The following is a 25410-nucleotide window of genomic DNA, read 5'->3' on the forward strand; positions in this document are numbered from 1 at the left end:
CAACACCGACACGACGCGGCCGTTTCCCCAGAGAGGAGGCCGTCTCGATGAACTACAAAACACACACAGCCCACTGGTGTTTCTATAGTGACGTCACAGAAAAGCTAGTTTTATACAACTGTTGTTTGTATAAGAAAAGAAGTAAAACAACCAAAATTACACTGACCACTAATAATCCCTCTCTGTAATCATTAATATGAAAACCACTGGTACTGATATGTTCCATATAATGCATATCAACATAAAAATAGAAGAAAAGCCGTTATGTTGTCCTGCAGGGTTTACAGTTAATTATACATTTCTCTTCATTATCAATGAAGTCCATTTGCTTCACATAGTTAATAAATGGTCTACAAATCTTTTAAACACTGACTTTTTCCTAAATATCGTGATATTGTCTGACTTTTCAGATGAGCTTTTGTTAGTGTTGGTAGAGAAGTCATCTCCCTCAGAAGAGGCGGTGAAGCACACAGAGCGACATCTAGTGGCCTAAATGTGTCATGGCGCTGCAACATCATATTATTGATGTTTTTTTGTTTCTTACAGGGCTCCTGGTTTGAAGACTATGAATTGAATGTTGAAAAAATGAAAGACCAACATTAGTCATACATTTTATTATTAAAATGTTAATTTCATAGACAAAGAATGTTTGTCCTTGTAGGTTTTTAATTTGAAGGATGAGTTAAAAGGAAAAAAAACTGTGAATTGATTATCTTAAACAGCAACATAAAAAGATATACGTTTTACATTTTTTATTTAATTTACTAACCTTTTTTTTACCCAGGGTTCACCCCAGGAATGTGTCGATGTGATAAGCCACCCAGATCTTGGTGTATCTCACATCATGGTCCATCTAGTTACTAGGCGACAGCCTCAATAACAGTCACATGCCTGTAAATATAGCATTTACTGCATGGAAATCGCTTCTCTCTTCTATTTTCGGGTCGGTAGTAGCTCAGATCGTGGGACACTTGGTGGCTGGTTCAAATCCCCGTATGTACCTAGTAGAGTGGAATGTGGACCGGTAGCTGGAGAACTGCCACTCGAGCAAGGCTCCGATCCCCCAACCTGCTCAGGGGGCGCCTGACCATGGTCGGCCCCATAACTCTAACATCTCTCTCCCAACTAACTGTGTCTCCGTCTCGGTGCAGAGCTGCAGGTGTCGTCCACCGTCAGTCTGCAGGAGGCGTTCGACAAGTTGACCCCCGTGTCTGCAGGGATCATCGACCAGCTCAGCGCTCTGCCCGGAAAAGAAGGACCCATCAAGGTTTGAACCTACACAACGTAACACTCGTTTTTAGTTCTCCACCAAAATGTAATCGTTTGAATATTGCACTTTCAAAATGTTATGTATTCATAAAAGTTTTTTTAAAAAGGCTCTACTGTCCTGTGAAAAGTACATTTTGCTAAGTTTAGTGTTGGAAAGTCATACAGATGGAATAGATGTTGTTAAAAAAGATAAATAAATCCAGAGATCGGTTCACGTTGCAGTGTATTTGGCTTCTTATTGCAGCTGGCTGAAGTTGAGATAGTTGGATAACTGGTGTTAGAGTTTGGTTCATTGGTGTTTCTGACCGTGTGTGTGTTGTTCTGATCCCTCAGGTGACAGCCAGCGTGTACATCCCTTCTCAGGGTCGGCTGGTGTGCGGGAGAGAAGATGGCAGCATCATCCTGGTTCCTGCCACTCAGACCGCCATCGTCCAGCTGCTGCAGGGGGAGCACATGCTGCGTAGAGGTGAGGGAGGAGAAAACTGTCCAGGGTAGAGACGAAACGGTCTAATTGATACATTACATCAACAATGAACCAAAGCACGGCTGCCACCTAAACTTCTGGTTGAAATCAGCGCTGGAGTCAGGAGAAAAACAAAGAACTCCTTTTCACGCTCTGATTCAAGTTACTGTGAGGAACTTTTAACTGGTTCTGAAACAGTCTCAATTTACTACTGATGCCTCTTTATGACCATCAGCGAGAATATTGGCAATTTCTATATATGCGGGTTCACCAGAAACTCCTTCAGCTTAGTCAGCCTAGCCTCCGGCAGTAGCCTGACCCCACCGACAGACCACCTGCAGTAGGAGGGGAAGGGGGAAGAGAGCTCAGCGGCCGGTTCACTGGACTCTAGTGGAACAGAGCAGAAAACATTCATAACAGGTGTATGGAGGAAAATATATCAGTAATGTTGAGTATTTTCAAAACAGAAATGTATATAAGCACAATAAAAGTCAGAAAATACGATCAATAAATGAAAAGTGTGCAGCAGTGTGTATTAGTCCCATCATCCATCCTCCGCGTCTTACGTCTTCGTCCATTCCGTGTCCGTCTGTCCTTTTAGGCTGGCCGCCCCATCGGACCCTGCGGGGTCACCGGAACAAGGTGACATGCGTCCTGTACCCGTACCAGATCTCCCCGCGCTACGACCAGCGCTCGCTGGTGTCCGGAGGGGTGGACTTCTCCGTCATCGTCTGGGACATCTTCACTGGAGAGATGAAGCACATCTTCTGTGTCCACGGGGGAGAGATCACCCAGCTCATTGTCCCGCCCGAGAACTGCAGCGTAAGCCCTCCAGACAGTTGGCCTCATGCGTTTGGTTTCCTCTGTTGTCTTTTCCTTTTCTCTGTTTGCTGTTAGTTGCGTCTGTGTGTGTGATGAACGTACTGAAAGGGAGAAGCGTGTTGCGTTGCTGACATTAGTTTAAATGTTACGAGGGGGGGGGTGATGTCATTGTTGTGGAGAACTTTAATGGCGTTGTGTTGTTGTGGTCAAATGACGGACTCACGCACATTAAACCAAATGAAAACATTTGCTGACATTAAGATCAAAATGTCAGAATAGTGTTTGTTACCACGGCGATGAGATGTCAGACGCTGTTGTGTTAATGGAGCCGGACTAGAATGAGACATTACAGACATGCTTTAATTAAGATGTCTCATGTTTTGTGTCTTTTGAAACCGTAAGAGCTTTTTCTGAGAAGTTCTCGCCAGCGCAGACGTTACATCAGTATCCCGACGCAGCAAACAGCCGGACTAATGAGCATCAGCAGTGATGTCTCTGGCAGCCAAAATATCAGATGTGGCCAAACACTTTAGTGTCGTGACAAACTGCCCCGGTGCAAAACAACCAAAATAAAGCTTTGGAAGCAAGAACACTGCAGGAGAAACATCTGTGAGAGCAATTATTTTTTCTTCGGACAGATTTTGTCATCGCGATAGCGTCACTACTGTGTAAGCTGCAGCCATGAAACTTAACAGGTGTGTAGTTGAGATCAAAATGAAGGTGGAGTTCGAAGATGGGTGTGGTCCATAGACTGTATGTGAGTAGTGGACGTAGTCGTCGTGGCGTCACCCATTGGTTTGTGGACTGACGTTTTGAAGCCTCGAGTGCGGAGTTTTTTTTTGTTGCCATCTTGTTTTTCTTTTGTTGCAACCAGTGAACTGAAGTGACCATATTTGGACTTCGGAGGAGTGACGTAGAGACGCCATATACGACCTGTCAATCACCGTGTAGCCCCGCCCTAAAGCATCCCCTGCTTTATGGTCTATTTGACTTGAAATGGTTCATCATTTACTAAATGAACACCATGCTGTCTTGAAGAAGACTTGAAACTAGAGATTGAGACCATAAACTCATGTTTACAATGTTTACTGAGGTAATACATCAAGAGAGAAGTAGAGTCATTTTCTCATAGACTTCTATACAACCAGAGGAGTCGCCCCCTGGTGGACACTAGAGAGAATGCAGCTTTAAGGCACTTTGCCTTCTGGTGTAGTCAAAGCATTTAGGTTGGAAATATATATGTAATATTTATATGTATATATTATTTATTTATTTATATATATATATATATATATATATATATATATCACAGCTGCAGTGACCCCATGGCAAGAGGGTCTCTTTTATTGGAATGAAATTTTGGACGACCCTCGTCAGCTGCCTGTGTTTCCTCTGCAGACCCGGGTGCAGCACTGCGTCTGCTCGGTGGCCAGCGACCACTCCGTCGGCCTGCTCAGCCTCAGGGAGAGGAAGTGCATCATGCTGGCGTCGCGACACCTCTTCCCCATCCAGGTCATCAAGTGGCGCCCGGCGGACGACTACCTGGTGGTGGGCTGCTCCGACGGCTCCGTCTACGTATGGCAGATGGACACAGGTGAGAGCCGGGTGAAGCCCTTTTTCTTCTGCCGCTCCTCTTCTTAGTTTGGGTAAATGCCAAACCGTTAGCATGAGCTCAGACTTGTGATCGAGGAGTGCAGATGCTATCTCTAACATTGTCCAATTTCTAAACGGCAAGGCAAGCAATGCATAGGTCCAGAACAACCAATTCCCACAAATTCTCATAGTAGGCACAGCATGTAAAATGGTTTGGTCTACTAAAGTATAGCTCTTAAATCTCTGCTTGTATAGAGGTTCATTAGCTTTCAGAGCAGCTGCTTTAACCTCAGGATGATCGCTGCTTTCAGCCTGACCAAAGGCGGAAATGGCTCTCTGGGGCGTATCTGGGAAAACATGGATTAAAGTATTAAAGTTTGATGAGCATCAAGCTGCCCTTGGACCCCTTTAACCTACTCCAAAGAGCATAAAACTGTGTCTTTCATCAAATATACATTTTCATCACCGTTGAACTCCCAACAGGTTCACACCCAACATCTCTCATTCTCTAGTGCTCCAAAAGCGCTGCCAAGTCTACTAAATCTGTCTCCTCAAACAGAGTTTTAGTTCTATTTCTGAAGTCTTGCAGTCTTGAGAGGCTGCCAGGTTTGGTACCCAACCCAGGTTGTAGGCGGACGTAAACAAGCCGCCATTACCGGAGCTGGACCGTCCACCTGGCATACCGGGCATTTCCTCGCTGGGCTGACTGGCCTTTTTGGGCCGACACAACTGTCATTTCTTTGTCTTTTTTTTTTGTCTGAATGTCCCATAAAACAGGTAGATCGGCCCATTTTTTTTTTTTTTCCAAAGCTGATGATGACGACGACAATAAAACATGCATCAGTCCTGCTTCCACATGCTCGATATGAATGTGTGTCCCTCTGAGTAGAGCGGAGAGTCGTCGGTGTCAAATATTAGCAAAATAATTGATCACAAAACACTTAAAGAATTGCACAGACATCTTCATTAGACTGGCTTCTTCAGGAAACACCGGTGGCAGCGACTTAAAAAAAAATCCTTTTATCGCGCAGCATTTTACATAAACAGATTTATTTACACTAACCATCATTGTGGCGTGTCTTAATAAACTTTACAGGGAAGATTAAAAAAAAAAAGAATTACAAAAGTTCTGATCAGTCAAGAAAGGGCTGGTTTTAACTAGTGATCGATATTTGCAGACTATGTGGGCTGAAATGAACCATCATCTAGAGAGTGGCACGGTTGGTATACAGAAGGGAGACCGGTGTTGGTGTGATCAATTGTGGTGCGCTGGTCTGGGCCAAAATGCCAAAGGCCTGATTTCTATTTATTTATTTATTTATGTCCCAGTCCGCTCCTGGCCATTGCATGTGCTGCCTCTCCCTTGCATACCTGCACTGTAGATTGTGATGTATGTTGAGAATCCAGAAATTGTTCCTCAAGACCATGTACACCTACATGTTGAAAATGTAGTCCTCCAAATTGCTTGAAATACAGGTTTAAAAACCTTCAACTTTTTTAATATAATGTAGTTCAGTTGCATTAGATGGCTAGGTGTCTTTTCAGCTGCAAATCACCAAAACCACAACTTGCTGCACTGTTTTCAACAATACACTTTAAAAAGGGAGAGCATAATCAACAATCCTCTCCTCCATGACATCTGTATCTCTTCAGGTATTCAGGTTTGGTCTCCACTCTTGCATTCAGGCCGATATGCCAGCAAAGAACCGCTAACTGCTGCTACCTAGCAGATATCTGGCTAGCTTAGTGCGCTGCATGTTTCCTAGCTGAAATTCCACTTAATGCAATTTCAGATGTTCTTTGTTAGATTGTGTATCCTTTTGTATGAATTGGACAAACTACATATGACGTTTTAATCGGGGAGCACCAGAGGGGTTTTGTCTGTCCACTTTTTTCACTGTGGCCGAGCTAGCTGCTTCCCCGTGCACCCAGCCTTTCATGCTAAGCTAGGCTAACCGTGTCGTGAATCCAGCTCCGTACTTAACACGCAGGCACGAGTTATGTTGGGCACACTCTGTTTTAATCCCATCTCTCTCTCTCTTCCGCTTCCTCCATCCTCTGTTTTGCTGTAACCATGGCAACACAATCCGCAGTAAACATGTGTATGCGGCACAGCACGGAGGTAACATTAGCTTCGAGTGATGGCAAGCCACTGGAAAAGACCAGGTGTTTGTGTATGTGCGCGCATGCGTGCACACATGCGACCTGAATGAGCTGTAGAGCTAGGAGATTGCAGGGTAGCTAAGTGTGAAATTAAGGATGGTGTGTGTGTGTACTCAGGCATTGGACATGTAATAGGTCCATGGCTCACAGGCCCTTCATCACACACACACACACACACACACACACACACACACACACAGGTGTAATGGTACCACTTCTTCTCTCACTCAATACCAGAGCGATACTGATGTCAGCTCTGTCAGCTAATGATGTCTCTCTAAGCCTCTCTCACTCTCTCTCTCTCACTCTCTCTCTCACACTCTCTCTCTCTCTCTCTCTCTCTATCTGTGAAGCTAGAGAATTGCTGCAGTCAGAAGCGGAGAGGACTATCTGTGACCTGAATCATATTCAAGAGACAGTAGATGATGCCGCGCATCCAGACGCATGGAGTGGGAGATGGCGTGCGAGAGCGAGATTGGAAAATTGATATAAATAGGAGAGTGCAAGGACAAGAAGAGAAAGATTGATAGATAAGGAGAGCAAGTGTGTGATAGGAATGAGGAGAAAGAGCGATAACGGCCGCAGACAGAAAGGAGGCTGAAAAGGAAATCTAGTCCTACTTTAGTGCACTACACGGCCAACAGCATGTATACACTCCAACATGTGATTGAACTTATGTGATAGCTGAATATGACATCCAAAAGCACGGGAGTTAATCTGATATTGGGCTCCACCGATTTGCTCCAATTCAGCCACAATTGATGACATCAGGGTTGGGTGATAACTGATTCAGTTATCACCCAACCCTGATGTTGGGTGATAAGGCCCGACTCACAGGAGGGAGTACAGTGACTATGGAGAAGTACCTCATCCAGTCCAAACTCATCCCTATATGATGCAGTTCCAAATCTAGCATCTCAATACTGGCATGATTTCAAAATGGTTCTTCCTCCAAGGAGCAGGAATGTGATCATTAAAGTGTGTCATAGAGCTGGACATTAAACAGAAAAGTATCAAATTACCAAAATTATGAAATCTATATATTTTTTTAAGGCACCGTGGCTGGATCCTGTGCTTAGCGCTCTCAAGACCTTTTTGTTTAAAGCACTACGAACAAGTCTGAGCGCTTTCTTTCCTCCTATACCAGTATGATAATGGGTGTAGCCATACATTTCTATAACGCTGACACAGCGCTGTGGAGATAGGTCTGGTTATGCGAGACCAGTCATTAAGTGTCTCTTTTTTGGTTTTGAATTTATGCTGAGAGTGGTGAAGCCAAACACTATTCCAGCTCTGTAGTTAATAAATGTGGTTGATAAAAGGCCTGGGAGTGTCTAAATTCGAAATGGTTTATCCTCTGAGGAGCCGCGACGTGATCAATAAACTTCCTCTCAAAGCTACCAGATATTTCGGAAGTTTTTCCTGAATGAGGCACCAGAGAAAAAGTTCAGGAGGTCACCAAAAACATAAGGATTTATCCTCTTGGGACCAGGAGTATCTCGGGGGGAAATAACCGTTTGACCAGGAGATGTTAAGATACAACTCAAGGTTCGCCTGTATCGAGGGTTTTGGGGGACAGGTTTGTTGACTTCGTCTGTGTTTTCAGGAGCCCTGGACCGCTGCGTGATGGGCATAACAGCGGTGGAGATCCTGAACGCCTGTGATGAGCTGGCCCCGGCCACCGTGGACGCCCTGAGCCACTCGGCCGTGAACCTGAAGCAGGCGATGACTCGCCGCAGCCTCGCAGCGCTGAAGAACATGGCCCAGCACAAGCTGCAGACGCTCGCCACCAACCTGCTGGCTGCAGACAACGCCGACAAGGTACAGACACGCGACGAAACGGTCCCACTGCTGCAGAGGGGAGGCTCTGTGTGGTTAATGACTTCAGCTCTCTGACATGTGCACCAGTGCTGCAGCATTAGACAATTCATTATATTGTCAACAGCAAATCAATTGCTGTCATTTGCTAATCAGACATACGAAACATTCTCTAGGTCTATGTTCTCGAAAATAAGGATTTGTTGCTTTTTTTTGTCATGATTATAAATAGTGTCTATGGACAAAACAATCAATTTGAAGATGACATTTTGGTTCCACAAAACTGTGATGGACGTTCAAGCTCCAGGTACGTCAGTTCACACCTGGCCTTAGAAGGCGTCACACCATGCGTCTCGAGTGACCACTTGATCTGATCGCAGCTTCACCGCACTATGAAAAACCAAAGAAGAAATGCATTTTTGATTTGATTAATTTGTCGTATCAAAAATATATATAACAGCATACACAAATACATATTCATTGAAAAATGGATAACATGAAGATAGTTTGAAAGAAAACAAAAAGAGGCTGAAGAATTGTTCAGTTGATTTAGTCACTCGGCTGACTTCTAATGTTGAGTTTGAATTGATTCAGAACTGATTTCTGAGGCTCTTTCTCCTCATGTCTCTTTCTATTTCACTCATCAGAAACCAGACAATACCTTTGAAAGCACACACACACACACACACACACACACACACACACACACACACACACACACACACACACACACACACACACACACACACACACACACACACACACACACACACACACACACACACACACACACACACACACACACACACACAGTGGCTGGTCAGCTCGGTCAGATAGATGGCTGAAGTCACAGACCAATTAAAACTCAGCTGCAGACGAACCAAAGGTCAACACTACAGCCACTGTGTGTGTGCGCGTGTGAGACACACCACTGGTGTCTCCCAGGGAAGGATGAACTATCTTAAATGTCAGAAATAAGTGCAGTGTTTCTTTTCTCTGAGCTGGACTTTCCAGAAAGCTGCTTCAGTGGTCCTCTTGGACCCGAAGACGCCCAAAAGGTCTCCGTTCTGTTCCGAGGCTCTGTTCCAAATGTTGTAGAATGGACTTTTCATACAAAAATATTATTAATGCTTCATACCAAATTAACGAAGAGATTCTGTTCTACACTATCCTGCAAGCCAGTGTACACACTCCAAACACAATTCTACACAAACTCAAATAAGCAACTAAAAGAATGTCCACAATATCACTCTTTTTTCGCCATGGCTGAGCCGACCACACACTCCGGTAGGCGCTAATAAGAAGAAGCTAAATGCTAACACGGAAAACCGAAATAGCAGAAAACACGCCAATAACACACTGAATCCAAAGATATCTTCACTATTTATCACAGTGAAACCACCACAGAGCTGTGAGCAAACAAGCACCAGAACAACACACCAGCTTCACTGCTAATATTTCATAAACTCCTTACCTTTGTGCTGTTTTGATGTAAACAAAGGCATATTTCCCCGGGTCCTACTGTTCTATCAACATCCTGTGGCGGCTCTGAACTGTTTCCTGAAGACATTGGGATCAATCTAACTTAGGGTAGGCATTTGACCTATTTCAGCTTTGGCCAATGGGTTTGACCCATGGGGGCGGATCACGGTTTTCGATTATTTTATTGGCTTAAAATTCTGTCAAACAACTCAAAGAACATATGACTACATTCCCCACAATCTTCCGGGTTCAAAGCTGTATCACATGCGCAAATCGGCCAATCACAGGCTTTGGTAAGGTTCAATTACATCCCGTAAAACTGAAATTCAGACGAAGATGAGCCATGTTTTACAGGTTTTTATATGGCCCAGGCTCTCAAAATGATGCCAAACTGCTGTATTAGATAGATTGAACACTTATTAGTGGTAAAAGAAGTGAAATATATAGTTATATAGTATATAAAAGTACAATAAAATAGCTATATGTGCTGCTTCCAAAATCAGAATTGACGTTGGCTGACCTCAGCTGACCTGTACACCGGCCTTGATTTCTCAGGCATACTTCACTCTATCAAAGCCAATTTTCTTTTTTTTAAAAGGACTGCTGACATGTAGTGATATGATTTGGGAGAGTTTAGGCCTGCTTCTGCATCATTTCAAATCAATAAAAGTGCTTTTTTTCCCAGGCAAACCTGAACATTTTCAATTTGAGCTGTGTGTAACATTTGTCCAGCATTTACCAGTAACATATACAATATATGTACACATCTTAACAAAGCTCACATTTATTTGTGTTATTATGCTATTTAAATTATTCAAATAGACCTTGTAGTTAGAGATTTACACTCTCTTGAGTATGGGTAAGACATTTTCGAGCAGAGGGCTAAAAATAGGCTTAGGGTTCAAGAGGTTTAAGGGAGAAATCCGCCCAAAGTTAGACATGTCAGCCTGTAGCAGAACGGACTTAGTCCGTTACTCTGCTTTCAGACTCTGTCTTTAAACCCAAAGACAATGTTCATTATTGTTTGTTATTATTATACAAATCAGAGATGAGTCATCCTCGCTCACTGATGATTGCTGCTCAGTGCTGCCACTGGTGGTGGGAAACTGTACAAAGACAAACATTTTGTTGAGGAGCTGTAATTTTTGATTTTACATGGTTTGTATCGACTTTGATGGGTGAGACCTTTCTTCGTCTTTTTTGTTTTTCACCCACCCGATGGGTGCAATAGCTTTTTCCGACCTTACAAAACACTAAAACATATAATTACCCTGCTTACCAGGCCCTGAATTAATGATTAACCATCTGGTAAGTTAAGGCTTCTGCTCTAAGGAAAATACTCTAAATGATGCCCAATTTACAGTTTCTATTATTATATCGTAGCAATTATCAACATTGATCAGTATTTTACAAAAAAATATTTTTTGTCTATGTCATCTTTTCTTAAAGACAATTCATCACCTTAATGTAGAATGATTGGCTCAAATCAATTATTTCCATATTCACACAGGTTTGTACAGCAGCACAGGAACAACATTACTGTTCCAGTTTTAGGACTTCATTTTGAATACCATTTGGTATATTCTTAGTTTGATGTACAAGTTTAATAGCTTTTTTTATGTCACATTTTATCCATAAAGTACGCTGCATTTGAAAGCCGCAGAAAAAAAGTTTCCCTTCCTGCCGCCTTTGTCTTCAATACGTCACAATTCTTACAAATCACCGTTCAAACTACAGGCCGTCTGCGTCGACCCCTCAGAGGATCACAGGTTCACTTGTCAGTCTCGGATGATCTGATCTGCCCTGATGGGGTAAGCCCCGCCCACCTGGGCCTCCCAGCACAGAAAACAAACGCCGTGAATTATTTAGTGTCTGGGCAGCGTTTAGTTCAGCCGCTCGTACAGTTTGACTTTTACAGTCCGACTTGGAATCCATTTAGCTCAGCATTCCGGCTCCTCCTCCTGTTGTGTGTCTTTGTCCTTTTTCTCCTCTTCCACCAGATAACCTTTGTGTGTTGTTTCTTTTTTCCCTCCATGTGTCTGTTTTTATTGTCGGTGTCTCCTCGGGTTTTTCCTGCAATAACTGCTCATAATCACAGCACCTTTCTGAAAAGGGCAACACACAACAGCTGCAATCTGTTCCATCAGAAAGGCATCATTGTTGTTCTCTGTTCTGCCTCCCGCCTCGGTGTCATTTCTCTCATATCTCCTCAAATTATGGGTCAAAACCACCCACTCTCCCCGCTGTGTGCTCCCCCACCGCGGGTAATGACAGATAATGACCGGGAAATGTCAGACTATCAAGTCCAAACACTAGTGTGTGTGTGTGTGTGTGTGTGTGTGTGTGTGTGTGTGTGTGTGTGTGTGTGTGTGTGTGTGTGTGTGTGTGTGTGTGTGTGTGTGTGTGTGTGTGTGTGTGTGTGTGTGTGTGTGTGTGTGTGACACTTCGTCCTCTGGGGCTCTGCTGATCTGTGAATGCGTTTGTGTCACAAGGAGAAACAAATAAAACTAGAGCTGAAATAATTAGTATATTAACCGAAAAATGTATCCGCAACAATATAAAATCAAAAAAGTGTAGATTAAAAAAAAAAGTACCAAAAAAGCATTGGTTCATCTCTGTGCGGCGTTCTTTACCCCGTCTGAGGCTCTCAACCCAAACCCATCGGTTCTTTAACGGCTCACAAATTTGTAGTTTCATTTTAATAAAATACTCAGTTATTTCCTCAAACAGCTGGTCACTGTAGTTTTTATCAAACACTACACAAACAGGAGGAAAACGAGCATTTGCTGTGGACTATTTTCAGCGGATTGATTAGAATAATCGTGATTATCATTTTTGGCCATAATCGTGTAGCCCTAATTCATCAAAGCAAGGGTTTTTCTTTCTTTTTGAAATTGAAGTAATTAAGTATTGATTGCTACCTTCTATTTGCATGACTTGTTTCTCTGTGCGCCTGGCACCAGATGGCCCGTAGACAATAATCTAGTTCAATGTGGAAGTGTGTAAATCAGTGTTTCATAGAAAAATGTGGAAAGAATGTTTGTATTTAGTGTTTGTGCATCTAATGTCTCTATACAGTGCACGTGCATGCATGTGTGTATGTATGTACATGTGTGTGACTCACTAAGATTTGTGTGTGACTGTTTGTTGGACTCCAGTGGTGTTTGCCAGAAGGGCCCAGCAGAATGATGACCTTTAGGTGTGCGTGCGTGTGCGTGTGTGTGTGTGTGTGTGTGCGTGTGTGTGTGTGTGTGTGTGTGTGTGTGTGTGTGTGTGTAATTGAAATGTCAGTTTTTTCAAAGACAGACAAACCAAGGAGATCTCAAGAGACACTTTTCTAAATTTGCGTAAGTAATTTAGTCAGAAGACATGGTCAGTATCTGTGCAGGTCCACAGCCTCCAGACAATAACATGCATGTGTCTGTTATTGTCTGTGTGTCGTGTGGCTGATCGCCTTTAGATGGCAGTGTTCATCCACCGAAATAACACCACACACACACTCGCACACACTGAAACATGGGAATGAGGCTCCGATATCTTGGCTTTTCCCAGGTAAAAACAGAATCCAAGAATTCGAACAACCATGTGCCCTGAGTGTTAACTGAGGTGTTCATAGCTAAAATGTCAGCAAGCTTTCACTAACTATATTCCCAGTGCACGCACAGTGCTCTATTGGAAGTCTATGTGGCAAAGATTTGTGCTAGAATCAACCGGCTCTTTAAATTACTAAATAAATACATAAATAAATAAACTATGTGCAGCAGGCAAAGCAACAATGCGGTACAGTGGGTGATTGCATTTACACCCATTTTTCACCCCTCATTTTCACACACACGCACGCACGCACGCACGCACGCACGCACGCACGCACACACACACAAAGTGACATAGAGCAGCAGCATCATGGCTTTGACAGGAAAGTCTTCCCTGAGGGTGGGAGGGAGACCCAGCTGCAGGTGTATTGTGTCTCTCGGTCAGTGAGGAGTCTCCACTGCTAAATATTGTTCTCTCTGTCTCTTTTACACTGTCACAGTTCCAATCAATGAGCTTTAATGGCACAAAAGGTTAAAATAACATGTTTCCTAAACCAGGAAGTGCAACACAGAGAAATTACTTTCATTAATGATATGATTTTATCATCAACAACAATAGTACCAACATGGAGAGTTTGCCTAAATCTGAAGCGTTACGAGGCACAAAGAAACAAGTGTCTCTTAAATTCTTCTTTCCTGCGTTTGACCGTAGTCTGGCACTGTCATGCTAAAGCAGCAGGTCTACAGTGTGAACATGGTGCTAAAACACTAAGTCAATTGATTGATTGGCCGATCGACCAAAGTGATTTATGAAACCAGCTTCTCCCACGAGAGTATTTGCTGTTACTTCCTGTTTTCTTTCATCATAAACTCTGGGATTGTCGGTTGGACAAAACATTCAGCAAACATCAACCAGTGACGGTAACGCTCACCTTTTGCTTCATAATGGTGAAAACCTAACATAACGCAACATAATCGGTGAAAGAAAACGCAACAGAACGTACGGTACATACATTCAGACAAAGTAAAATGCAACTAAAGTTGAACAGACATCTTGTGTTGTGATAACGCACACTACACGTACGTGTGTACATGCGTGTGCATGTGTGTCCTTCGCATATCTCGAGAACCGCTCATGCGATCTTCTTCACATTTGGTGGGTGCATTGTTTGGGACCCAAGGACGTGCAGTGTCAAAGTTCAGACACACAATACGTTCAACTTGAATAAACAAGCAAACAGCGCTCTGTGCTGCGGCAGGGGGCAGTTGGGGGCTAAAGTGCATCTCTCCAGCTGAAGACTCACTAAACACATCGTTCCTCACGCACAAGTAAAGGGCTGCAAGAGAAAAACCTTCATGAAACATCCAGCTTTGCCCTTTTCCTCTTCTTTTACCTTAATCACTCCTCCCTCGAACAAGATCACCGCTGTCTGATTGCCATCTCAGGTCATTACCATGTAAACAAACAGCACTGTTCTACATACAGCTCCACGCAGGTGTCTCGGCTAACACGATTAAAATCGAGCAGTGTTGGAGTATTGCTGGCACTTACGGCTAATGGGTTGTGCGCTTGTGTGTCTCTGAATGACACTCATTGTCTAAAGGGATGGCTACTTTATATCATTATTCTCTGAAGTGGTAACAATGTTGTGTTTTTCGTTGGGATCTGTTATTCCAGCTCCACGAATCAGTTTATTTTATATTTACAATATATAACATGTGTCATGTGATGGCTATTTACCATCTTTCAGCACAGAGATTTGGTTTAGCGGGACATTTCCAGCTTAAGTGCCAGATATTTCTTGGAGGAGGAGACCAAACCAGAGGTAAAAGGAGAGTGAACATTGGGTTTCCATTCATCAGTCCGCCGGGTGTGGAAGTAGCTGTTTGCCAACATCTGAGCTACAACTTTAGAAGATGTTGATATGTCAGCCGTTGTTTGTTCCGGTATGCTTCGTTGCCCCCATGTGGCCACAAAATCAATTTTGCTTGAAGGAATTGTGACCAACAAAACGTGCTGACCGGGACATTTTACAGTTCAAAAATACTTCCACCAATTTTAGCCATGAAGATCAGTTTGCTGGTCATGGTCACTACCACCTGTGAAAATGAGGGTATTATGTCCTCTGTGGCACTTTAAGTCTGAGAAAATAACCCAGATGATGTCATTGTGATTATTGAGTTACTATCTCAGTTTGGGATTGCAGTCTACAAATGTACAACAGAAAGCCTTCACTACTAACTGGGAGATTAACAGACCTGGTATTAAACGGACAGGTAGGGACTATCAAAAAATACTGTCCAATTGCATTAAGGTAAATGTTTGAGCATAAGCTGTACTTCTTCCTTTTCTTCCCTGCAGTATTAGCAGACTCTGTCCCTCGTTGTTTTGTTATTTAAAAGCTGTTATTATGAATTTTGCAGACTTGGTAGAGTGTCTCTTGTTTGAGGGGAAGACAGTGATCAGTCATCAGGAAGACACGGGGACTGACTGACTGTTAAGGTGACAGATTGACTATCTCCCAAGACGGAGCTCAAAACATGATATTTTTCTTTCTCTCCCAGGGCAACCTGCCGAAATACTCCCACAATGCCCTGGTGGTCCAGGCCATGAAGACCAACCTGACGGACCCCGACATGCACGTGCTGTTCTTCGACGTGGAGGCGGTGATCATTCAGCTGCTGACTGAGGAAGCCCAGAGACCGAGCCCCACGCTGGTGTCTCCAGAGATGCTGCAGAAGAGCCAGGCCGGGGCAGACAAGGGGGGGTCCTTCCTGGCCAACAAGATCTTCAAACAGGTCAGTAAGCACAAGAGGGGGAAGAAGATGAAATATGTCAGTCCTGAACAAGCAATGTCGGCATGTTTTAAATCGGCCAAAGGATATAAAAAGATGAGTCATATGATGTATTTTCTCTTCACATTATCAGGATTTTATTCTTCTTGTCCTGTTCTTATACTAAATGAACTTGCCTCCTGTCCAAATCAGGTAAAGGAGACGATGAAGGAGACCATCAAGGAGCACCTGTTGGACGAGGATGAGGAGGAGGAGGAGGAGATGAGGAGGCGGGAGGAGAAGTCCAAGTCTCTGAGTTTGCTGGAGTACAACCTGACAATGGACACGGCCAAACTCTTCATGTCCTGCCTGCACGCCTGGGGCCTCAACGAACAGCTGGACGGCATCTGTCTGGAGCGACTGGGCATGCTCAGACCACACTGCCCCATCTCCTTCGGCCTGATCTCCAGAGGAGGTCACATGTCCCTCATGCTGCCTACCTTCAAGGTACTCGTCTGTCTGGCTTCACCTGGGTTCCGGGGACACTCTCTTCAGGATTCATCGGGCTGATACAGACCTCTGACAAATCATTACTAAATATGTATTTAAGAAAAACACAAATGATTAACAGATTGAGAGAAATTAATTGGTGACAATTTTGATGATTGATCACGTTGACATGTGACTTTAGCAGCATAGATGTGTTTTTTTTGTAAATGTAATCATTGTTTATTTTTGACCAACTAACTATTTCAGCATCATTATTTGTGTCAATAAAAAGACAATCGGTAGACTAACTGATACTGAAATCAATAATTAGTGTCCGAAATACTAAATGCCACTAGGTTCTTAGTTCCAAACTAATAATGAATAAATAGAAGATGGGATCCTCTTTAGTTTCATACATTCATATCCAATCACAAGGTAGCCCCGCCCTAAAGCATACTCTGCTTTATGGTCTATTTGACTCTAAATGGACCATAATTTACGAAATGAACATCATTTTGTATTGAAGAAGACTTGAAACTAGAGATTGAGACCATAAACTCATGTTTACAATGTTTACTGAGGTAATAAATCAAGAGAGAAGTAGAGTCATTTTCTCATAGACTTCTATACAGTCAGAGGAGTCGCCCCCTGATGGTCAGGAGAGAGAATGCAGTTTTAAGACACTTTCGCATTGGCTTCACTTTTCAGAGCTGGATTTATCCCCTTGCTTCCAACTTGTTCTGCCAAGTTGTAATTATTTTTACTAATGTTAGTATTATTTTATTCATACAGCAATAAGCAAAACAATTTTACTAAGGGCTTTACTTTAAATGATAAAAGAAATACAATTAATAAAACAGTAACACAAGTCTAACAATAATGAAGTAATAGAAAATAAAAGTTTGCTGCTGCTTCCTTTTCCGAATGATCACAGATCAGCTTCTGACATGGCAGTAATAACCGTATCAGTGAGATATTAACATTTCTGTCGCAAGTTTATGGAGCACGTGTGATTATCAACTGAACACCATCAAATAGCAAACTGAGACAACACCCTGTTTAAAATGTTCAAACACAGGACCGCTCACTCATGTCGAGCCGTTAACAACGTACACCAGTACTTCCAGGGGTTCCCTGGTTCATTTGTCCGCCTCTGTTTCCCAGGAGTCTTTGCTGCGGCAGTTGTCCCTGGCGGCTGGTCTGAAGCTGACCCTGACGGACATCGTGGGGAAAGGGACGTACGGCGTGTCGAGGGCCGTCACCACACAGCACCTGCTGTCGGTAATCTCACTGGCCAACACCCTGATGGGCATGACCAACGCCACCTTCGTCGGAGAGCACATGAAGAAAGCACCAGTCAGGTAACAAACACACACAGACGTAAAATATTTCAATGTGCTTTTCTATCTTTTTTTTAAATTGAACCGAGAAGTAGGAGAGGTCTTTCAAAAAGTCACATCTTCTCAGGAGTCGGTGGAGACCAAAACACAACTCCAACGGGATTACGATGTTGCTCTGCGACTGTTTGCTAACATGGCAGCCATAAGAGCTTTAAACGTGACGATATGGTCGAGGGCTTTGTTATGAAGCTGTGATGGGGAGCTCAAGTGGCCTAAAAGCCAAACATCTGTTCCAGATTAAAGCCCAGTAAATATCAAAATCTCAGGAGTTTATTTTGCAATAACGACCGGCGCTCTGTGTTCATCTTCCTTTACTAATGATTGGAGCTGATTAGATCAGAAGGATAGCGCTGGTTGTTTTTTGTAGAGGGTGCATGTGTGAGTGCTGTCCAGGGTGCTGAAACACAGCGTAGGAGAGGACAGACCGCTCATGCCTCGTTGACACACCGGGTTTCTCATCACATGAAGAAATAACCAGCAATTGCGTGTGAGAGAGATCGATACAGTTGTAAGTTGCAGACAGCTGCATTTTTTTCAAGACTTGTTTTGAATGGTTGAATAATGTTGAATTGCTTTGTGCGTTTGGTTCCGTTGCTGAAGTTGACGTACTTGTTGCAAAGGTTTGTGATTCAACTCGAGAGGTGGATTATAACGAAGGGGAACAAAACGATGAATGTAAGTCAACGGTGCTTTTTACTTCGCTAGCATTGTCTCTACAAATTCATGCATGACTTTTGTAGCAGTATCTCACAGTGGGTATGATTAGCCTTGTTGAAGACACTTCATAGTGTTAGTGAAGGGGCTTACATGTGGTGGTTTCCACTCACAAGAGTCAGTGGCAGGTAATGATCCCAGCAATCCTGACTGCCAACTTTGAATCATACATTTAGGTTTGAAAAGTTCACTCTAGATTTGTCAAAAGGCCAAGTTGTCGGCTAGTATTTGTGTTATTGATGTTCCGACTGTTCATGCTTTGCATGGGTGAGGTGGTTTCATAGATAATGGTAATAATGATAGTAATAGCCATAGACTGCACATCTTTACTTCAGACTTCCACTGAGAGGAAGATAGTAGTGTGTGGTGCCGTCTGTCATACCAGCTAGAACCCTGCTGGATCTAGAGTAGAGAAGTTTAACCCAAGCGCTTCAGATCTGGATTCTCCAGTCGGAAACACACACACACACACACACACACACACACACACACACACACACACACACACACACACACACACACACACACACCTCTGATCTATCATCAGTGATTCCAGCTGAAAAACAAAAACACCCAAAACAAACTGAATTCAAAGCACAAAGTGCATACGCCATCCACATACGCAATAATGACAGCAGCAGAAGTGTGTGTGTGTGTGTGGCTGATTGTTTAGTCTGTCTGAGCTCTCATTGTGCTGTGAAAGATTTAACACGGAGGTCGAGGTCCTGCTGCTGTAACACCAACACATCATTTCGTCAACCCTGCACAGAAAAAAGCCTGCAGGGAGTACGAGGAGAAGAGTCAGAGAGGAACACACACACACGGGGGGGGGGGGGGGGGGGGTGTTTAGTTGGTGAACTGGTTAGTTTTTATCAGCCTCCCTGATTTATTTCATTTGTTCACATGGTGTTTAACGATTGGTTAACATATTCAAGATATGTTAGACTTTCCCCCTGTCCGTCCTTTTGACGGACAGGGTTGTAAAAATTCTGTCATGATCTCTTATTTCCTGTCATTTTAACCAAAAAATGATTTGAATGACAGTAAGATATAGGCCTATTTAAAGTCTGTTTCTAATCTAATACACTTTTTTTCCCTCGTGGTCGTTGTGCGTGTGCAGTAGCAAGAAAGCAAACAGCTGTTGACCACAGCGACAATGTTGTTTTTGACTGAGGGCTGAGAGCTTTTTTATTGTTATTTATTAATATACAGAGCAAGCTTCCTCAGGATATGGAGAGAAAAGGTGAACAGACACCGGACACTGACCATGAGGCCACATTTCATGTTTTCTTTGCGTATTCTCATGGTCATATAAATGCTTTCTGATGGGCTGAACCCGCTCTCTGCTGCCACACTGGAGACTAGAATTACTAGACTCTCTAAATGTGTGATCTCCAGACACTCGCTCATACGGCGGTTACAGCTGAACACGCCGTCCCGTCCCCACAGCTTTGTCACGGAGGCGTTGCGCCTACCCTCCAGCTCCCTCTCCGGTTAACACCGTTAGCTCTGTCAGCACTGTCGCCGTTGTTTGCGCTGTTCTTGCTGTAAGCACTGTTAGCCGCTAGCCGCCAGCTCAGCCGCTTTCATGTTGAGAGCCGTGTGGAGGCGATCCCTCAATCATAGTTTCTCTGAATTTTGAATTTAGAGCCTTTAACATCGTATCGCCTCCTCAGGACAATAACAACTGCCGGCACTGCTTTTGAACCACGGTGGTAACCACGTTTCCTGTGTTTAAAGCAAAGCCACCACCGTTTCTGTCTGTGGGTGGATCTTTCAGCTGCGTCATTGATTTGCTCACTCCGAAATGATGAGAAAACTTTGTGCTGCAACTTAATAAAAACTCGATACTCCAGAGGCAAACCGAGCTGATGAACAGGAAACGGCAGCGAGTACTTGAGAAACAAAGAGCAGCACAGCAGGAGGGCAGAGCGGCTGATTGCACAGCTACAGATGGAAGCTGAAGACTTGTTCAGAAAACTCAAACCGAGGTCTTCTCTCTGGCCGGCTCCACTTCGAAACTCCAAACCAGCGGTTGTGAATATTTGAAGGTGTTTGGGTTTTTGGCTTTTTCATGTTGCCCCATCTTACATTTATGACGGCAGAAAAGCTTCCTCCCGGTGTGCTGGAGTTTGAAAAGATGTGCTCCTGAACTCTTAGTGTTTTAGTATTTCATCACAACACCGCCACAAAAGCACTCCCTCCACCAACCAACTCCGGCTCGAGCTCGTCCTTTGAACAAGTTCTGTAAGTCCCGATGGTGAGAAACTGAGCAGGACAGAAAGCAGCATAAAGAAGACCCGTAGTGGTGTCACGGACTATTGTTGATCCGTGATCCCACGGATCCCTCCCGCGGTTCAGCACGCATGTGAAGCGCTGATTAAATACACAGTTTCATGTTTATCATCACAGTGTGAAATAACGTTTTACTGACATCTTTATCCACCAATATTCAGTCAAATATCTGATCTCTGATAATGTTACACTGTAAACAATACAGATTCAGTTACATTACGATGCGTTCAGGCTCTGTTCAGTGAAAATGAGTATTGGGCGAAGGTAAATGATAACGTTATGTGTTCACATGAAATCTCGTAAAATGTAGTGTTGGTGACAAACTTGAATAAATGTAGTTTTGTGAAGGAGACGTTTTCACAACAACATAAATAGATATTAGAGATGAATTATGAGCTGTTAACACTAGCTATAAGCAGCTTATAATACATCATTAAAACTACTAATGACAAGATTAGTTAAACAAAAAAAATACAATCTTTTATTTTCTTATTTGAATTGTGTGTTTTTATGAAGAATAAAACCCACTAAATTACTATAATAAAGTAAAAGGATAAAAATATTCTGGATCTGCAACAAAAGGATCTGCATCGGTCAGTGTGGACCATCATTGATTGGCGATTAGTATCAACGGCAAAACAACGTGATCAGTAATCTGTAAAAGTTCTATTTACTCCCTTTTTTCTTTTGTGCTGATCCGATCTGTGATCCGATCCCTGACTCTGATCCGTGATCTGATCTGAGCCGTGAGTTTTAAGATCCGTTGCACCGCTAGTGACCCACGATTTAATCTAAGAAACCTCATTCTTAGGCCTCCGTCGAATTGTCGCAGTGAATGAAAAATGTGCTCATGACATAAAGGATCATTCCATTCAAAATTGTGAAATACAGTGGTCATCCTCACCCAATACACGTCTGCCGAAAATATTATAAAGACGGTGCCAAAATGTATTTGCACAAAGCACACCGTGACGACATGTGACTCGTGTGCTGTGTAGACACACACACACACACACACACACACACACACACACACACACTAACACCTCGTTCATTGTGCTCATCTCTTGTTAATTTTGTCTGTTTCTTAACACTAGAAATAAACATAAATGAAGTTTACTTTCAATACAAATCCTTGTGACTCATTTGGCTTGATTTTGAGTGAGCGGGTCAATATGACCCTGAACAGCAGAGGTGTCTCATCTCCATTTATCTACATCACCCCATGAAAAAAAGAAAGTTTAAAAATGTAAAAAGAATTTAGAAAAAAATACATGTTCTGGTAGACTAATGCAATTTATATCTAGGTTTTTCCAATGTACCTAAAAAAATAGTTTGAACCTGTATTATTCATTAAAACGAGTGAGTTATCCTCATTGAACTATGATCTCTGGAGGGGGGAATAACTCCATTCCACTAAATACTGATTGAATTGTTAGTAAGGGTGTTGGTGATGAGGTACAAACTATATTTATTAGGATTTTTTGGTTTCTGACAACTTTTGGATGATTAAACATGCACCGGGTCACATTGACCCGCGAACATCATGGCTGTACCTGAGAAACGAACATAACAGGAGGGTTAAGTTACGTTATCGGAATTTGCAGGACCATCGGAGCAGCATCTTGGCAGTAGCCTCAGAAAGGCTAAATAACAGTTTCAAAATCAAAGAACATGATTTTTAATCGGAGCTCTCACGAGGAACGTAGGACGATCAAAGCGGTTTAATTTATGAGCAGTTCTCTGGGAAACTTGCATCTCAACATCCTGTTTCCCTTCTGTCTGTGGATTTAAGTTTTGTTTACAATCACGAAAAGCAAGCAGGCTAACATCTCTTCCTAACTGGACTGGATTCAAACATCAGGTTGCTTCAGGTTGTTTTTTTTACCAATGAAGATGTCCGTTTCAGGACCATGGACAGCGCTGTGCATACAGCACACACACACACACACACACACACACAAACACACAAACACACACACAAACAAGCAGCGCGGCCGGTGATTCAGAAACAACAGCTAAGCGTCACGTGTGTCTCGGACAATATTTATTACTATAGATAAATGAAGCCCTAAACAAAGGGATCAATGATCAAAAACCGTGATTTGACAATCAGATTAGAAGATGTGAAAACACTAAACAGCCTTCTACGTTGCCCTCTGGGTTCTTTCCTTTAACAGTTTATAAAATCAAGTTTTGCTGTTGGTCAGGTGCGGACACAGGTCATCTTCAATGTTTACTTCAGTGAATCTGAAGAGCATGTGGAGCATGTGTTCCCGTACTCCATTGAGTTATAGTTAGCATTGTTGTTCCATAGAATGCAGTAGCTGCGCTGTGTGTGTGAGGACAGTTTTAGATTGAAGACAGACTGAGGCTGGGGACAGACGGACACTTTTAGAAACCCAGAATCTTCACGCGACCATATGGGATGATTTTCACTTTCCAATAAACAAACACCTTTTTAGTTGGAATTGAATCAACTGAAATGCTTTTTCCAGCTCATACACACATGCAGATACAAAAAGCAGCGCTCCGATAACATCGTACTGATGAGCCACGTACTGAATCTATTCAGCCTGATGTCCAACAAGTGACATGAGCACCTGCAGTTTCTTCAATGTAAAAATGATCTCTGAAAAATCTTCAATTCTTTCTGTTGTTCTGTTATTATATGAGCTGTACTCTCCATCCGCTGCAGCTCAGTCGAGCTGTAACATAAACAGAGAGTTTAGTGCTGAAGAAGTCACTCCTAAAGCCACATGCTGTACATAAACCTGTTCTTTAGAATTATATTAATTCTTCTTAAGTTGGTTTTACTGGAATCTTTTTTGGCATTGTTCTCGTGCTTGTTGCTGAGACGGTTTCTTTGTGTTCTGTGTGTGTGTGTGTGTGTGTGTGTGTGTGTGTGTGTGTGTGTGTGTGTGTGTGTGTGTGTGTGTGTGTGTGTGTGTGTGTGTGTGTGTGTGTGTGTGTGTGTGTGTGTGTGTGTGTGTGTGTGTGTGTGTGTGTCTCTCAAGTGCGGTGAGGGGGGCATGCAGGTGCACATGTTCTTGTGCTCTGTTCCTCTGAATCGTTCACACTGGATATTCGCTATAGAATAGTGTATGTGTGTGTGTGAATACACGTCCCATGTGAATTGTGTAGATCCATAAAATAAATATGTTTAAGGTTAGGCTAACTGTAGACACGGCAAAAGGCCTTGACACACTTGGGGCATAACAAATAAATGATATACATGCCTGCAAAATGATTTGCATCAAAACTATTCATACCGGCAGAGATGCCAATTTGCGACAGTTGCAAGACTTTTTCAATCAAAGTTTCGAATAGATTGTGCAGGCAGAGGGCTAACCACCAGGATCCACTTGGCCCAGATTAGACTGTTGTTTAGCTTAAACTACTGTGTACTAGAGCTTTTATTGTGAAAGGTAAGAACAGAAGGAGTGGATCTGGTCTGCACTGCCTTTGTCAAGGTTGAAAGGAGTAATAAAGTTTGCCGTCTTGGGTTCCACACAGTGTGTGCAACTGATTCTGTCCTGTTTGTAATGACATTCATTCACCTCCATATTAACTCTTTGTAACATCCTCTTGTCACTTTTTTGGGGGGCATTTACAACTGCTAATAGTCGAGCTCCCTGGCCTGCTTGTTGCCTGGCAACTCGTTATTGATCACTTCATTGATTGTTGTATTGGAAGTGTTTGTGTGTCTCTGAAAGTTAGACGCCTCAAGTCTGTTCAGACGCAGGATTGTGTCCTCCACCCAAAATTCAATAGGCTGGAGCCTGAACACACACACACACACACACACACACACACACACACACACACACACACACACACACACACACACACACACACACACACACACACACACACACACACACACACACACACACACTGATTCAAGGTTTCAGGAAATAGAAATGAAAAAATGTTGTTTGTGTGAACTTGTTTTATGTCTGTATGTGTTTCTGTGAGTGTGTTTCTTTGTATTTTAGTTTGTGTGTGTGTGTGTGTGTGTGTGTGTGTGTGCGTTAGCCCTCCTCTCTCCTCCCTGCTCCTTTTAATATTTCATGCCTCCTCTTTGTGATCCTCCTCCAGGCCTCCCAGACCAGGAGGAACCCCGGAGACTCCACGCAGGGCGCTGGCTGCCCCCCCTCAGCCCTCCAACCCGGCGCTACAGGCCCAGATCAAACAAGGTAACTAGAAAAAGGGAGGGGGACGCTCGCTTCACACACCCCCGGGGCCCTGCGGGGGATGGTGGGAGGGAGGAGAGGCGGGGGTTTGGTAATGCAGCCCACCGGCAATAAAACCCACAGAGAGTTACAGAAAAAACCCCTGACATATCACAGGAGGAGGCTGCTGCTGCCGGCTAGGTCAGCAAGTCTTTAAAGGGACAATATGCTGTTTTTGACATGCGGGTGGAGTTGACCCACCTACAGTGCTACAGTACAAACCTCTGACTGCAGCGTAGCATCTGATCTCTCCTCTCTCTCTAGTGCTGGGAGCTACACAGTTTAACCTCGGTCTGTACTCACATGGGGGTTATGGGGTTCTCCGCCCTGCTCAGTGGAACCTTTTGTGTGAGAGGCTG

The 25410-nt window shown here is 43.3% G+C and overlaps 1 protein-coding gene across 1 annotated transcript in view; it reads left to right on the forward strand.

Annotated features, from left to right (window-relative positions):
• Positions 1-25410, forward strand: part of wdr7 (WD repeat domain 7) — a 110629-nt gene that overhangs the window by 13548 nt on the left and 71671 nt on the right. The window contains exons 11-19 of the mRNA XM_079179133.1: positions 1152-1267; positions 1603-1735; positions 2334-2554; positions 3953-4148; positions 7917-8131; positions 15709-15942; positions 16132-16425; positions 17572-17768; positions 24918-25015. Coding sequence (XP_079035259.1) covers positions 1152-1267; positions 1603-1735; positions 2334-2554; positions 3953-4148; positions 7917-8131; positions 15709-15942; positions 16132-16425; positions 17572-17768; positions 24918-25015 — 1704 coding nt within the window. The remainder of the gene's footprint in view (positions 1-1151; positions 1268-1602; positions 1736-2333; positions 2555-3952; positions 4149-7916; positions 8132-15708; positions 15943-16131; positions 16426-17571; positions 17769-24917; positions 25016-25410) is intronic.

Source organism: Pholis gunnellus (assembly GCF_910591455.1).
Source record: "Pholis gunnellus genome assembly, chromosome: 18".
Lineage (NCBI taxonomy): Eukaryota > Metazoa > Chordata > Actinopteri > Perciformes > Pholidae > Pholis > Pholis gunnellus.